Source organism: Buteo buteo, chromosome 4 (assembly GCF_964188355.1).
Source record: "Buteo buteo chromosome 4, bButBut1.hap1.1, whole genome shotgun sequence".
Taxonomy (NCBI): Eukaryota; Metazoa; Chordata; class Aves; order Accipitriformes; family Accipitridae; genus Buteo; species Buteo buteo.
Genome location: NC_134174.1, coordinates 16,593,632 through 16,610,286, shown reverse-complemented (window position 1 = coordinate 16,610,286; position 16,655 = coordinate 16,593,632). Strand labels below are relative to the sequence as shown.

Sequence of the window (16,655 nt, the reverse complement as noted above, 5' to 3'; positions counted from 1 at the left end):
CATTTTAAGCATAGTTTAAGGACATAGTTAATACATTCCTGCAAGTGAAGTCTCTTATTTTTTAACATAATCATGAAATTTTAAGGGTTAAATAATCTTCTAATGACATTCCATTACATCTCTTCTTTACTATTAGAGATTCTTTAAGTTTGTTTATTTAATTTCTGCCAGAAACCAGATACCATTTGTAATGCAAAGAACCAATATATCTGGTACCTGTATTAAAATAGGTTTGTCCGTGTATATTTTTTAAGTGCAAGTTCATGCTTTGGAGAATGGATGGAAAGATATATAGTCTCCAGTTTAATTCTGAGAAGGAATGAAGAAAAGGAAAATGCTGCCTTCATTTGTATGCTACATCTAAAAATGTTTCCTGAACAAGTCAAAACCATATATCAATCTAGCACCAACACCAACAATGCACTTCAGAGATACTCAACTGCTACATTAGTTTTAACAATGTAACCTTTATAATATTGTTGTATCTCTGATAATTAAGAAAGCAGGGTCACAGGAATAGCACTCTGAACTTTCTTTTTTGTTCCATCCCGGATTTGAGCCCACATTAAACCTTTTCTATACATACTATTATTTTACGTCTTCTGCAGAAGAGACAGTCTAGAGTACTGCTCCTTCTAGCAAGGCACAAAAGCAGCATCAATAAAATAAATGCATTTTTTTTTAAATATAGGATTCATATTAGCGTGATGTTACTTCATCCCCTTCTCAAATAACCTGTGAACAGCTTTTACAGGCAACAAAGTAGAAAGTGGAGGATAGCCACAAAGGATGGGATTTTATTTGTAAGCTCACATTCATGTGACCTGACATGTATTGATATTTTTCTTCAGTTTGTCTACAATTCAGTACAAGAAGACTGCACAAAGTCCCCAGATAGAAAGCAGCACACAGAATCAATGAAAAGAAATGAGAAGAGGCAGAAGAGCAAGATTCTGCAAGATGTCCTGAGCAAGAAGAGTTGAAAGGAACAATAAAGTTAGTAAAGGCAGTACAGCTTGTGAGGAGCAGCTGAGATGACTGCTAATAAACCAATGATTGAAGAACAGTGGAGGGCTTTTCTGATGACTTGTCTTCATCCTCATGCAGAGGCAACTGGACAGTACCAGTACAATGCAGTACACCAGCACAGTTCATCCAGAGGAAGTGACATTTGACCAGCCCTCTCAACATCTGCATATACATGGCTGTGAGTCACATCTATGAATGTCCAGATGTCAGAGGTGGGAAGGAAAAGCAGCTCCTACAATTCTTTAGAAAGGAATCACTCCAGCAATGCTTCAGGACTCAACTTCATGGTCATGTTAACTCTTCACAAGAGCAGATGGGATAGCAAATGGCAGATGGCTCTTACAAGCAAGGCAGGTTTGCATTCAAAAACCCATTCTGAGGGTCAAAACCCGAGCCTGTGATGTGCTTTGCTGTGGACTGAACCCTTTTCTTAAGTCTACGCTTGAATGTAGGTGCACAACTACACTGGGGAATGCCCAAACTTAGTCAAGCTAAGTGTATTCAAATGGCCAAGAACATTTGAATATATCAGAGCTGAAAGTAGGCATCAAGGGAACGGTTCACAAGCACCCTGGAAGTGCAACCTCTCTGCTTGAGATGGGGCTGCCACTGAGCTATCAAGCAGTCTGATGAAATTGGTCTCAGGATCTGCTGCCACCCACACTTCCACCCCTGGAAATCATGTCAGGTTACCAGAGAGCCCCTGTACCAACAGTCCTTGCTAACCAGCTGGCAGTCCCAGCCTCAAAGCCTCACTACAGCAGTAGTGGTACTGTTCAACTACAACTGTACAACAGTAGTAGTACTGTACTACAGCTGTCCCTGCAGCTCAAAAGTTTTAGCCGCTAGTGATCTACAAAACGCAGACTATCAAGTTTGGATTTCAGTGTAGACTGAGGTTAGTATGGCATATTCAGCCAAGATACAACCGCAGTGAAGTTTCCTTCCTGTAAAATGTTAGCATAGTCCTGAGTAGCTTAGGTGTTTTAAAAGCCTCAGTTCATGCTTGCAAAGTGTTAAAAAAAGCTTCTTTAACGACATATACTCTACAAAAACATTGACGATAGAGCTACTGTTTCAATGCATTTAATAAGTGTCTTTTCACTGCTCCAGATGCAGTTAATAAGTAAACGCCTGTCCAGAGCTAAAGAAAATGCAATGCTAACCTCCTGGCTAGAGAAACATTGCTCTCACTCCAGCACAGGTGAGCACACACACATGCACGCACATTAAGTGTCTATTTTAGATACACTATGATATTAATAACAATTGAGGTTCCTGAATAAATACTGGCTGTATGCAGCAAGATGCCCTGACACAGATCTTCAGGTGTCACCTATCAGGAAACTGGCAAAGTTCTGACCAGCTTACACTAGATGAGGATCTATACACCTTCAGGCAGTTTTGTGCTTTTGAAATGTTTCAGATGCCTATGCAGACTAGCATAGGACAGCATAATGGGATTAGAAGCAACACAAGACAATACAAGAAGAATTGTTACTGACATCAGGAATATTTTTTTCCAAGTTTCAAACACACCCAATTTTGTGGCTGGGAACAAGGGAGGGGAGAAAATAAGTGTAATTTATGTGGGAATCATTTAAAAGCAACAACAGACTCATCTCAAAATCAGTGAAGTCAGTACTAAACCCAGTTGAAAAAGTGAGGTAAAATCTGCATTCTGTACAATATTTACATTATAAAATGAGCTACCTGTAAAAGGTTAAAAATGACCTGCACCTTAAGAATTAATTTTTTTTCCAGGCCTAAAGAGATAGCAGAATTTGTCACAACTACAGCAGTGGTACATCACAAAATAGCTTTATGTAGTCTGAACATACTACAGGTTCGTAAGCAGCAAGTCATAAATTTGAAATACAGCTCTGCTTACTGTATTCACTTCTCATCTGACAAATCTAACTAACATGAGGGCTATGGGTTGTTTCAGATAGGAAGAAATGCTCTGTAAGCTCATGATAATGAGTACATTTACAGAATAGTTCATGCAAACTTCACACACTCACAAATTCTAAGATGCACCAGTTAGTGAACAGGAGTGAATTAGTAACTCATGCAGCTGTACAATACACAGAAAGCTAAACATACTTACCCAGCGATATGCTATCTAGGTCTGTATAAATAACAGCAACAAGGAAACAAAAGCAACACTCCAATCAAAACATATCCATTTATAAAAAGAAATAAAACAAAAGTACCCAATTGTATTCTAAATTTTTCTTAATATCATCTCATGAGAAGTAGAATAGATGCCGTAACAGACATACGATGCCACTTTCAAAATCACTAACATATGATGATTGAATAGGAATGCTTATTTAGAATTTCACATTCAGAAGTTAAAAAGATACCAAATTGTAAATGCATAGACTTTTGTAAAAATAACAAGCAGATTATTTAAATTTAAAAAGTCTCAATAACAAAAAAACTTCTCTATTTCCTAAATATCACTGCCGAGGGGATATACTTAAAAATTACATACATGCACATCAATTGTGAAATAGAGTTTAAGACGTTAAAATACAGCATCTATTCAGAAAAGAAATAGCCTAGAATGCCCAGTACAGCATGCATGAAAGGCAAACATGACATGCAGCTGACTATTCAGAATACAAGATGACAAAATTACCTTGCAAAGCATGACCCAGCAAAGCATCAAGTTCAGGATTTAACTCGGCTTTTTCTTTTAGCATATGAAACAGCAGCTGGTTTTGAGTAGCACTAGTAATTTCTGTCTGCTTAAGGCGTCCCTCAAGAACTTTGATCTGAGCTTCTTTCTGAGCTGCTTGGAGACCCTAGGAGAGACAAAGAAAAAGATGAGTTGTGATAAAGCACTTATCTTTTGTTACAAAATGAGAATTGCCAAAACTTTTTAAAAACTACAAACACAAACAATGTGTACATTGTAACCTTCCCCTCACATCCTAAGGATCAAGTGTCAGCTAAAGGGATTTTTTTTGTTTTGGGGGGGTGGGGGGTGTTCGTTTGGTTTTTGTTTGGGTTTTTGTTAAGACATTCATTAAGCATTCATTTAACTTGTGTTCCTCACTCTGCCTTGCAAATATGCATCTAGTGGCTAAGCTGGATGTGACTCCCAAGTACAATTCACAGATTCTTTGCATTTCTTTAAGAGTAGCAAGCATCTGAAAAATCAACACCTCCATTTTTCACAAGTACTTTTTTTTTTTAATCTATGATACTCTATAACAAACAACAACAACAACAAACAAAAACCAAACAACCCAACCCAACCAAAACCAAGCCCTAGAACTGTAATCTTTCCTACAGTATCACTCAGTGAACTTTCAGCTTCTGCTGAAAGATCTCATGGTCCAACTTAAGAGAGAATCCACTCTAAGGGAACTTCCCTAGACCCATGGATTAGTGGGAATTTTTTAGTTGGAGAAAATGTAGCCAGTGAAATTTAGAGAGAATAGTTGCCAAACAGAAGAAACACTAGGGGAAAATGAAGATGCAACACTTCATCTCAAAGACTTGTAGGATATCAGAGGACTTGGAGTTCTAGGACTTGAGAAATTGTAGTACTATGGACTTACACATTAGATTCTCATTTTATCATGAACTAAAACAACATATCAACAAACACATTTTGTATGTGGAAACAAACAATAGACAGCAGGAATGACCAATTCTGCAAGAAAATACACCTTTTTTTAGAAACCTTCTGTTTTTCTACAGAAAATTATTACTTATCAGAAAGAGGAGAAAAACCTTCATGTAATGGAGCTTTTTATCATACGGAGAAATTGTTAACAGGGTAAGTCAGAGGCACTTTTCTCATATTAACTCTGTTGTAAGGAATCAGGTATCCATTCAACCCACCCAAGGGCTGAAACAAAAAAAAAAAAAAAAAAAAAAACCACACCACTGAAATTTGCAGAAGCCAATGTAATTGTGGAAATTTTCTTTTCTTTTTTCTTTTGTATGTTTTTTATTTAAAAAAAAAAAAAAATTTTACTACCTGCATAGTGATGAATCAAGAATGCAAAAAAGAACAGAGAATTGGTCAGTGGGACTGACTGAAAGCCCATTTCAATAGCCTTGAAATCTTTCATTTGATTCAATGACACTGCGTATGGCCTCCAAAGAAAGGCCAAAGAAAGAAAAGCAGCAGCAAGGGCATATGATACATGTGTGCGCAGGGTTATAAACTGCCAAATACTCATTTTGAAAATATTGCTCCAAGGCTTTCAGAAAAAGCCCCTATTGCTCTACTCAAAAGTAGAAGCCTGAGTAAAGTATGCCATGCATCAATAAATTTTTTAAAGGCTCATATTTTTAAGGAAGTGGCTGACCAGTCTTTAAATAAAGATCCTGACCATTCTGTAGGAGCTTGTTGAAAAACACAGAAAGATATTTATTTGATTAGGAAAAGCTAGTGCTCTTATAGGAACAACATGAGGTAATTAGTAAAGTGAAGTAGGCTCTATCGGGAGTAGAAAAACAGGCAACAGGTTGAAGGGGACAATGAATGTCAAGGGCCTTCACCCCAAGAACCAGCGTGACTCAGTAACATTGACCAGTTTTGCTTTATCTAATGCACATTAGTCAGTCTTTATGTCAGCACAGCTCTGCTCCTGGTACATGGCATAGTCCTGGCACATATATATTTCACTTAATGCATTACCTTATTGATACCCATCGTGAGGAAGTGATCAAGCAAATACCGAGCTTCTGTCAAAGTGCAAGCATTAATCACTGCTGTTACATCCAAGGTCTCTCCTTCTTCCTATGTGTGCAACAATAAAAACAGTCAGATTTAAAAAAAAAGCATTTTTCACAAATCATTACACTAATCATAGAAAACAGAAACAGTGAAGATGCTGCAGTATCACCCAGTTCATCTCTTTGGTACTTCTTAACCATGCCTGAAAGATCTCTTTTCCAAACTATACCTAAAACACCCCACAGTACAGACACTGCAGCCTTCCCAGTCTCTTCCAGTGCTTCAGTTTCTCTCCTATTAGAAAGCTCTTATCAAACTCCAAACTCAGACCCCTTCTTTCCACAAGCTTAGCTATTCACAGTGGATGCAGAAATAAATGCATTTCTTCTGCAGCCTTCATGCATTTGAAGGCTTCTCCCCCTAGGTCTCTTTCTCATTTTTCTTCCAATTACTCTCAGTCAGTATTAAGCACTCTGGTACCCTTAAGAATTATTAAGCCTTTTGTGTTCTCTATTTCTTTACTGGTAAAGTCCTGTAACCTTGCACCATGATGTCCAAGATTGAAGAAGCCCTGGTGTGAGTAAAATAGTAGAAACTGCTGGCAATATAATATGCATTAAAGCACAGATTAGCCCAAGGTGGGAGAGGGAGAACTCAAGAACTGCCATATAAAAATACTGGTAAGTATTACAGTTCAGACTTCATGCTCCCATGTGCCAAGAGACCTAGAAGACTATGTGGTGGATTCTTCCTGCTAGATCATGTAAGGTATGATGCACATTATAAGAGTTTTCAGATTTGGATTTCACTGTTTTTGGTATTATTCAAATTTCTACATCAATTGTAATAGACGATTTCTTTTTACTAAATTACTATTTGAAAACGACAACCCTAAACAAGCAACTTGGCCTGAAAAGGCTCTTTAGTTATAGAAAGTCACTGTTCCATAATTGAAAATATACTAAAATGCAATATAAAGAATTTACATAAATTCTCACATACAAAAATATTTAAATATATTTAAAGTATACAAAAACAATACAAGGGAGTGGAAGCATACCAACAGATGCAGGAAGATACAAGCTTCTAGCCTTCAGTCCCAAGAATTATATTAATTTAATGCCAGCAGAATAGAAAGCATCAGCTTTGACGTTTAAATGCTTTTCAATCTTAACTTGCATTACATTGACATTAAAAACTCAGATCTGAAAGTTCAGCTGTATAAACACCCCTCATTTCAAACTTCACCCAAGTTTTCACCAATTTTCACTTTCTGATTCAATAATTATATAGCCAAAACAAAATTAATTTCTAAATGAGAACATTTTCAAGGCTACCACAGGATTTTTTTCCTTTCTCCGTTTTACCATTTTTGCATTACTATTTGACCTACCTTTGCTTCCTCCATTTGCATAATGTTTGCTTGGCAGTCAGTAATGCTGTCATTAATGTAGTCTATATTCGCAGTTAGTGACTCCATCTCTTCATTTATGTTTTGGACGTTTCTATCTGCTTCACTGCCACCCCCATCCTTGATGAGCTTCTCCCTTTTCTTTGAAAGCTTTTCTCTTCTTTTTGTAAGTTCTTCACGTTGCTATTTTCCCCAAAGACATAATATTACATAAAATGGAATTAGTAAATACTTAGGGCATTTAAACACCTTTTTGTTTTGTTTTGTTTTCCTTGTTATACTTTAACTAACATATCGTGATTTCTACAGGAAGTAGTTATACAGGTGAATATATTAATATATTTGCACATGATCCTATTAATATGTTTTTTATTTCTTACTAAGCACAGCAATCCCATAGTACAAATGCTTACTGGAGTAGTTAAGAGCATCTTCATTGATGGCAATGGATTCCAAGTCACTGCCTATGCCACCTTCGCAGCAATTCATTTACAGAAAACATAAATGCACTGCTCTCACTTTATTTAATAAGATGATAGAGGCAACAGTGCATAGTAGATTACCCACCGTAAGTAACCTGTTCATATCTGCCTCCATATTGGAAATGGTCATCCTCTGCATAATGATATCAGTCACTCTGCGTTCAAGTAACTGCCATTTCATCCTGGCTGCCTTTGAGGAGTAAACTCTGCTTGTCACTGCTTTCCGCTGATATTTCTTTCTGTGATAAATTCAAGAGAAACATACATCTAAGTCTAAAGTAGTTCAATTACATATTTGAATGTGGAAATGATCAGGCCAGAATATTTTTGACAGACAACTTAAAATTTCTTGCAGAATTTCTTTCAGTTTTTCATTGCACCAGACAGTTACCTGCACCCAGCCCTGAACTCTACCCCCCTTTAATATATTGCATTTGAAAAACAGGTATCAAACACTGTGGTATCTTGTATGATGCACCATTGAAACAGAATGCCACCTAAGAGTTGTTCCCTATTTAACAAGGGGATCTGCTTCAAACCCCAGTGGAAGATCACCAATAAACCCAATACATTAAATTGTGTTTTCGAACAAGTTTTTCTTTGTACTTAAGAACACTGCAGGCATTGGACCACCAAGGGCATTTCTCTAAGAACAGATTAACTGCATTTTGAAATTTTGGGGTTTCTTAATGCAACTTGTTCTTTAATGCCATTTTATATTATTCCACACTGTCTTAAAACCACAAAATTCAAATTCCATTTGATAATGGTAAAACACTCATTTTATGAGCATTACATGACAGCAATTTGAAAAATAACCAGTGCAATATGCATCATCACAAGATTATCCGCTAGAAAGTCCATGCAATTTTCAGTTCTCTTAAGAGAGGACTAAACAGTTTTAATCCTTACGCTGTTCCATTTGTTGCAGTCACAGATAATGCTTGAACCCTTGCAACAGGAATTCTTATCTTCTGCTGCACTGCTGTTCTTGAACCATCATGCTCAACTGATGAGCTAGAACTTGCTTCCTGTATAGGATGCTCAGGCAGACTCAGCTTTCGACTTACTTTTCCTGCCACTTTATCAGACAGAGGCCTTACTTGCCGACGAAGGGCTGTAACCTGAAACACAGTGCAGAGACACGATTACCTCTCCCCAAAACCACATTCCAAGTTACAGTGATACAATATCATTCTGTTTTCAAAGTTGTATTACTGTTTTACCACAATACCTCTTCAGTTTTGCGACGTAAGATAACTTCTTGATTTCTTTTCTGAGCTTCAAGAAGCTTGAGCTGATGCTGTGAAAAAATACAAGCAGCAAATAGGTTTTTTCCATTATCTGCCACAAGGACTGTTTTGTATAAAAAAAGACCTTTACACACTAATACAAGTTTGCAAAACTTGTGACATGAAGTGGGCAAGTCACAATTGTTTCTTGCTCTTTCTAGTGCAGAATGAAAATAAGTGTTTCACTATTATCAATTCTCTATCAAAAAGAATACTTGCATGCAAGCAAGATAGTAGCAACAGTTTTGTGAGATTCACTAATAAAACAATACTGATATAAATATTCAATAAGCCTTCTATTTTCTGTTGCACATATCACCTGAAGCTAGGAACCGAGTTATCATAGAAGTTAAACCAATTTACATGCATTTTGACTGGCAGAAATACACAGGTACATGCCTGCCTCAGTGAATGCATACACACATGGTGTGTGCCTACAAGCAGATGCACATCAGGATAGATGCTTATTCCAAATGAAAGTTCTTTATCTGTCAAATCACCTCTCGTTTGCGTTGCTCCTTTTTAAGCTGTGCAATCTCTCTATTTCTTCTAGATTCAGTCATTCTAGCTTTCTCCTGCTCTTCTTTCATTTGTTTCATCAAGCGAACCTGTAAAGAGGTCATCACTTAGAAAAGCTGTTTACACTGAACTACTGCTGCCTGCCCCCACTCACAGAGTTTCTTCAAATTGCCATCTTCCAGTATATTACATGCTTTTAGCAATTTACCTCCTCCATGTAATGTATCTTCACTCAGCGCTGAATAACAGCTAATAAGCAGTGCAAGCTTCTCCATGTTTGATACCATAATTTCTGTTCATTAAACCTAAAAGCCACTCCTCTCCCCCAGGAATAGCCTAGTCTTCATATATTTTGTGTTTTCAGGCTTTCGAGCAGCTGACAGCAAGAACAGAGTTATCTGGTAGATAAATGCACAGGAGATCTCAATCCATTTTTCAGTAAACGCTCATTGAACAACACTTCAATATACTGAAATATACCTTGGTTTTCTTCATCTCTGTCACCTCCTGCTGCAGTTTCTTCAGTTGCTTTTCGTATTGAGACTGATTTTTAAGCAATCGTGCATGTTCCTTTTGTGCTGTTTGAAGTCTCTGCAATTCTTTATTCATGGCTTGGAGTTTCTTTTCATATTCCAACTTGATTTTTTTTGCCTTTTCTTCTGAATAGGTCTCTACAGAACCTAGAGCAAAAGGAAATTCTTAATCTGCTTTTGTTCCAGATATTTTCACTTTGCCAGCCACAGCAAATGACTGCTTCCTTTGCTTTGATAGCATTATCTGCAATATCTTTGAAAAATTTAATTTGCCTCTAGCTACTGTCACCTGCACTGCTTCAAACTTTCCACCTAGTATGTGTTCTTGGATAAGAGATCAAGTATTAAAACTTTCCTTCCAATTTCTTTGTACTAGACAACAAATATCTGAGCACCTGAAGACAGATACAGACATGCTTGTTCACACATATGTGCTCAAGGTCATAACAGTCCAAAGAGCTATCCAGCCTAGTATGACTTTTCTGGCACTGATCAAGAGGGAAGGTCTAAGAAAGAATAAGGGAACAGCAAAAGCATATAAGTATATAGCTATAAAGCATATACAGTATATTTTAAAAAAAGAAACAAACAAACAAAACACTTCCTCCAGTACTCTCCCAAAGTTCCAACTATTTGTGGTTTAGAACTTCCTGAGTCAGAGTTCGTTTTTCATCTCAATACTATTACATATTCAAAAAAAGTTTAGTCAGTAAAACACCTCTGAAAGGCCACTGATCCTAGTTATTACTTTTAAGCAAATCAAAAGAAATGGGGGAGGGAGGAGCAGGAAAGAACTTTTTATTCAGGAACTATCTCAAGGACTATGTTAAAATGAGAGCGCCTAGAAAACTGAAAATGCTTATTCAATCAAATCAAATACCTGTCAGTAGCAGTATCTTTTTAAAAAAAAAATCTCTCTCAGTTCTGGTAGAAACAAGGAGTAAAGTATGATTCACTGGCATTATGGGTACAAACCTATTTCTGTTTTCTGCAATTTCTTATCATGTTTCAAAAAGGAAGGTAGGGAAGTAGCAAACAATTCAACTTGAATATCTTACACAACATCTAGATTTAAATGATTTTGTACTTCTTACCTAAGTTTTGAAGAACCTGATCTCTTTCAAGCTGAGTATCTCGAATTTTATGTTGTAGCATCATTAGTTTCTCTTCATATTGTTTTTTCAGTGTTTGCAACCTTCGCTGGCTGTTCTCTAGTTCATCTATCAGTTTCTGCTTAATGGCTATTTCACAGGTGATGTTTGCCAAGTCAGCTTGATAATTTTCTAAAATAAAAAGATTTGAGTAATTAAAAATTAAGACTTCTGTTAAAGTAACAAAGTAAAGTAGCCAAGCACAATGCAGCAATCAAAACTATTATCTGCAATTCACAATAAAGTCTCCTCCTTAAACACTCTCCATTCTAGAACTAGGAAAGAGATAGGGAAAAATATCTCTCATCGGATCACAGTTGCCCATATATTGTAATTACTCACATTTAAATCTCAACATCAGCAATCTGTCCTTCCCCATACAAAAGGCTGTGAGACTTCAGTCACAGCTCAGGGCTGGAGAATAACTTTCAATCATAAACCCAGCACGTTATAAAAGGAAAATTTGCCTGCTGGCAGACTCCAAGAGGAGACTTTCCCTTCACTAGCTCTTAGAAAAATACAGCCAAAATTCTAAGAGAGGAGTGACCTCAATCACAGAAGTGAAATGGTGAAGGGAATGAGAAAAGGAGGAGAAAAAAAGTAAGGAAAGTAAGGAAAAAGGACTAACCCTTTTTTTTTTTTTTTTTCAGGTTCTGCAACTCCTGCTAATGGTTTGTGTGACTATCAAACAAGATGGAACCATCAGATTTGGTTTGCCCATTTGGCCCAACTCATGTGAGAGAATTGCTGGTGATGCTGTCTCTGACTCTAGCAGTCCTAACTTGCATGCTACACAAAAATGAGGAAGGCTGATAGGCTTTCAGTGTTTCAAAATTAAATTCTACCTATTTGTCCTGGTTTCAGCTGGGATAGAGTTAATTGTCTTCCTAGTAGCTGGTACAGTGCTATGTTTTGAGTTCAGTATGAGAAGAACGTGATAACACTGATGTTTTCGGTTGTTGCTAAGTAATGTTTAGTCTGAAGTCAAGGATTTTTCAGCTTCTCAAGCCCAGCAAGAAAGCTGGAGGGGCACAAGAAGTTGGCACAGGACAGAGCTAGGGCAGCTGACCCAAACTGGCCAACAGGGTATTCCATACCATGGGACATCATGCCCAGTATACAAACTGGGGGGAGTGGGGGCGGGGGGATTGCCACTTGGGGACTAACTGGGCGTTGATTGGCAAGTGGTGAGCAATTGCATTGTGCATCTTTTGTATATTCTAATCCTTTTATTATTACTGTTGTCATTTTATTAGTGTTATCATTATCATTATTAGTTTCTTCTTTTCTGTTCTATTAAACTATTCTTAACTCAACCCATGAGTTTTACTTCTTTTCCCAATTTTCTCCCCCATCCACTGGGGGGGGGGGGGGGGGGGGGGGGGAGTGATGAGCAGCTGCATGGTGCGTAGTTGCTGGCTGGGGTTAAACCACGACACTATTTCCAAATTAGCTGAATGGGAGCTATCACCTTGGTCATTAGTCCTGAGACATGAAAATAACCCAGTACTTAAACCTTAAACTTTGGATATTCTAACCAAGAAAGAAATGTGTTACCAAACACCTGATGGCCTCCAGTCAATTTTAAAGCCAGTATGGGGACACTTGATCAGATGTCTGCTACATGTTTTAGCACCATAACCAGAAAAAAGAATTCGCTGGACACACAATCCACAGAGAATTATGGACAGTGTGTTGACAGCATGCTATCTTGCCTACCAAAAGCCAAGGAATGACAGATAGGATTTGTAAAATTCTACAGAATATTGCACTGACATCACCTTTTTCATCAGAATCAGAATCTGATTCATCTGAGCTTTCGACAACTTCCATGTCATCTTCATCCTCATCATCTTCCTCCTCTTCATCCTCGTGATCACTTGCTTCCTGAATTTCCTCCTGCAAAATGTACAAAATAGAAAGATGCTGAAGCACACCCACACTTTTCCATCCCCCAGACACTTGTGACTATCACTGTGAAGCCATAGTATTCACCTGACTCATTCCTAATTTCCTTTCTACAACCTTGTAAATCTTTAAACAGACAATGAACAAATCAAACACTTCTAAATACTTACTGCTTCCAATTCATTATTCTCTCTCTCTGAAGTGCCTTTTTCATCTCTCTTCTCCTGCTCGTTATCTGTGTTATCCTCTTTAACACTAGCAGAAGAAGCACAGACACAAAATATTCACAAACTGAAATAGCATGTGCTTCCCATCCCCCAAAGCAATAAGTTGCAATTCCAAATAAAGATGAAAACCAAAGTGTAGTTAGACAAAGGTACAGGTGTTGGGCATGGGTAAAACACAACTTCCAAAATCCTGCAGATAATAAAATAACGCTTAATGGCTTTTAATCTTAGCTTGCAAAATAATATTAATGTTTAGCACATTTTTTTAGGGCATATTGCATAATTGGGACAATCAGAATACACATCTTCATATACTACAGAAGTACTCATTTTGTATGGAAGTTGCAGTGTACCCAGAATAGCTTTTATAAAGCAAAAAAAGAACATTGTGTGCAGGTACAACATACATTACAGGTTTTACTACACTCTCAAACTATAATGGAGCCTACTGTAAGCCTTAAACAATATCCTAATTTATCATACTAAAACTACTCTTTTGATCAGTTACCTACTTTGACATCAAGGGAATGCTCAAAATAGGCACTGATATAACAAGAAGAGTCGAGACATACTGAATTTTTGCAATAGGACTGTCTGTCTCAAAAAGAAACTTTTCCCAACTATTAAGATTACATTTTAGTATATTTCCATGCTATTGTTTTTCAGACTATGGCTCAAAACTTATTTAAAAGTCAAGTATCTCTATATTCTTTCCTCTTTTGGCAACCTGAACTGTAGTGATGGCTTACACAAATTACAGCAGGGTTTTTTTGATTTTGTTTTAAAGGTTTGGTGTATTAGCCATTAGGACAAGTTTTAACATTTTTAAGTGCACATTTGAGGCATCACATGCAAATGTAAAATTCAAAAATCAGTGGCAGTCTGCAAGTTGTCATGGACCAAATGTCAGTCCTTCTAGCACTACATGTGCAAAACCCAAACCATCCCCAATAGATGGGAGATCATGGTAGAACAGGGCTACACACCATAGGGGGTAATAAGAAAAAGATGTGGTTAGGATTGCATAATGTGGAATCCACCTCACCTAACTTCAGCTGCATAGAAGTTTGGCAAGTTATGTGCTGTCACTGATCAGGCAGGGTATCTAGAAATGCACGTCTTCCTCCACTGACACCAAAAGGAGCCGAGATTCAAGGTCTAACTCTTGGACAAATCCAATACTCAGTGCAGTGACAAGAAACATTCAGTAGATTTGAGACACTAATTTGGCAAGTGATACCTAAAAGCCACCTTTAAGAGTGCCAGTTAAGTAACACAGTACTTCTGTGCACACACAATTTTTTCTTGTACTATTTTTTAACCTGTTCAGTGCTAACTGGTTCCTTCTGTCCCACTCATCACCAGTGAAACTGAATCCAGCTACAGCTGATCATGCGCAAGGCAGAAAGATTTTGCTTGGACCGTCTGAATCTACACAGCAGCCAGGGAGGCTGGAAGTAAAAAATCTAACCAGATTTGTACAGAAAAAAAAAAAAAAAAAATGCCAGAACAGGGAACACTGAGCCACGCAATCTCATTTCCACAGATTCTCATCTCACTCAGCTCACATGTTCTGTTTTATGTTGGTTAGTAAGCCTAAATGATAACAGATCTTAGCTGCAATCTTCAGGCAGATTGAGGCAAATCCCCAGTTTCCCTTCCACCTGCACACAGTACAGAGTCAACCACTACAGAGAATTTGTGTTCTGCCTGATAAAGGGGAGAGACAGGAGGAAGGAAAGGGAGCAGCTCTGCCAGACAGAACCGTACTGCTTAATTTGAGTGCTATTGATCTGTGGATTCACATCATCTGCATGAATTCGGGGCGGGGGGGGCGGGGGGGAGCTGGATCAAAGTAGACAGCTGAAAAATAAAAGCTCTTTTACTTTCATTTTTAATGACAGTATATTTCTCTCTTTAAGGCCTCAACTTAACTGCTCTCTATGACCAGCTACTTAATCTACTGCTTTGGCTGAAACTGAACAGAAGGAATGGTCAAGGCTTCAGTCACATGCTTTCAAAAATAAATGCAGCAGACTTAACTGAGGTGTGAAGGTCCAAGACCTTCTTGATCTCACATGCCAAAATTATTATTGTTGTATACTGCCTGCTATACATTTCATACCATACGAGCTATTGCACCTTCCTCCTGCCTTTCACTCCATACAGGCCATGCAAGAAAGAAGTCTACTTAATTCTGCAGCAATTCCCATAGTCGCCACCTCCCCACAAATGCTTGCTCAACACTGTGCAATCTGAGTCAACCTCAATTCCACAACAGAGGTTTCTTCCGGTTAAAACACTTGTTGAAAGTCAAAACACAGGAAAGAATATTGAAAAGCCAAATGAACCACTCTTGAAGTACCTATGAATCTGCCCAACTTGTTTTCATGTATGACAACCAGTTAATTGAAATGACAGGTAATTAAAAACCTGGGAAATATTCCAACCTTCTTTCTTCTTGACTGCTTTCCTCAAGTTTCTGTAGCCTTCAAAAGCACGAGGTACAGTATTGGAAGGCCAAGCCAATGAAGGACAAACCAGACAGTGAAAAGCAAAAGTGATAAGAAGGTAAAAAAATGATATATGAGCTTGTGGAGTTTAAAATGAAATTTTAAAAGATACCATCAAGAGACAACAAGTAGTAAAAAGGCAATACATTTTGCACAGTTGGAAAGTAAATAGAAAACAAAGAAGCAGCATTTGTAGGTTAACTAATCTGTCACTGTCAACAATTGTAAATTTAAGTTAAACTAAGGAAGAAGTTTTAGATATAGACAATATATTTCACTTTGAGAATTATTTCTAATATGGATTCAAAAAAATCTCTTAGTTCTAGAAAAAGCTTTCTCCTCTTTTGCCACTTAAAATTAGCAGGTAAAATACCAAAAATTGCAAGAAGTACTGCCATTGAACCAAAGTTATATATCCTCAAGAATATATCAGGAAAGAACCCAATGCACTAGTTTTATATATGCTGATAACATATTGTATATATAAAATAGTGATGAAAAATTTTTAGTACTAATATTCTAAATCATATATTCTGAATATAATTCTTAAAAATTTTCAGATTGCATTTATTTTTTAGTTTGCGGTTTTGTTGTTTGTTTTAAAATAAAAAGCGGAAACCCACAGTTTATTTTTCTGGGATTCAAAAAGTACATGCCAATGATTGCTTGTTATTTTTTAATAAATTAACAAAAAATATGCATCAGAAGCAATGAGATGGACAAAGTGTTAGTATTTTTACTTGTACTTTTTCCTCTTGAACAAATGTATATGTATCAGTAGAGAAATGTCTGCATGACTTATGTATATGTAGAGATAGCTTAAATTTCAACTACTGAAATTCCTCATGTTCCCATTATGAGCAAGTTTTGAGCAAGAGCTTTTGC

At 37.2% G+C, this 16,655-nt stretch overlaps 1 protein-coding gene across 6 annotated transcripts in view; it reads right to left on the bottom strand.

Moving 5' to 3' along the window:
* KIF21A (kinesin family member 21A) overlaps positions 1-16,655 on the bottom strand; it is a 93,467-nt gene that overhangs the window by 24,472 nt on the left and 52,340 nt on the right. For 3 of the 6 annotated variants that reach the window (XM_075024886.1, XM_075024881.1, XM_075024884.1), the window contains exons 12-24: positions 15,708-15,746; positions 13,201-13,285; positions 12,904-13,021; positions 11,066-11,254; positions 9,919-10,118; positions 9,420-9,527; positions 8,862-8,930; positions 8,540-8,751; positions 7,713-7,866; positions 7,128-7,328; positions 5,696-5,797; positions 3,677-3,842; positions 3,140-3,160 (exon numbers count right to left, since the gene is read on the bottom strand). In XM_075024886.1, the coding sequence (XP_074880987.1) occupies positions 3,140-3,160; positions 3,677-3,842; positions 5,696-5,797; positions 7,128-7,328; positions 7,713-7,866; positions 8,540-8,751; positions 8,862-8,930; positions 9,420-9,527; positions 9,919-10,118; positions 11,066-11,254; positions 12,904-13,021; positions 13,201-13,285; positions 15,708-15,746 (1,664 nt within the window). The remainder of the gene's footprint in view (positions 1-3,139; positions 3,161-3,676; positions 3,843-5,695; positions 5,798-7,127; positions 7,329-7,712; positions 7,867-8,539; positions 8,752-8,861; positions 8,931-9,419; positions 9,528-9,918; positions 10,119-11,065; positions 11,255-12,903; positions 13,022-13,200; positions 13,286-15,707; positions 15,747-16,655) is intronic. The other 3 variants (XM_075024882.1, XM_075024883.1, XM_075024885.1) reach the window with 3 other exon arrangements.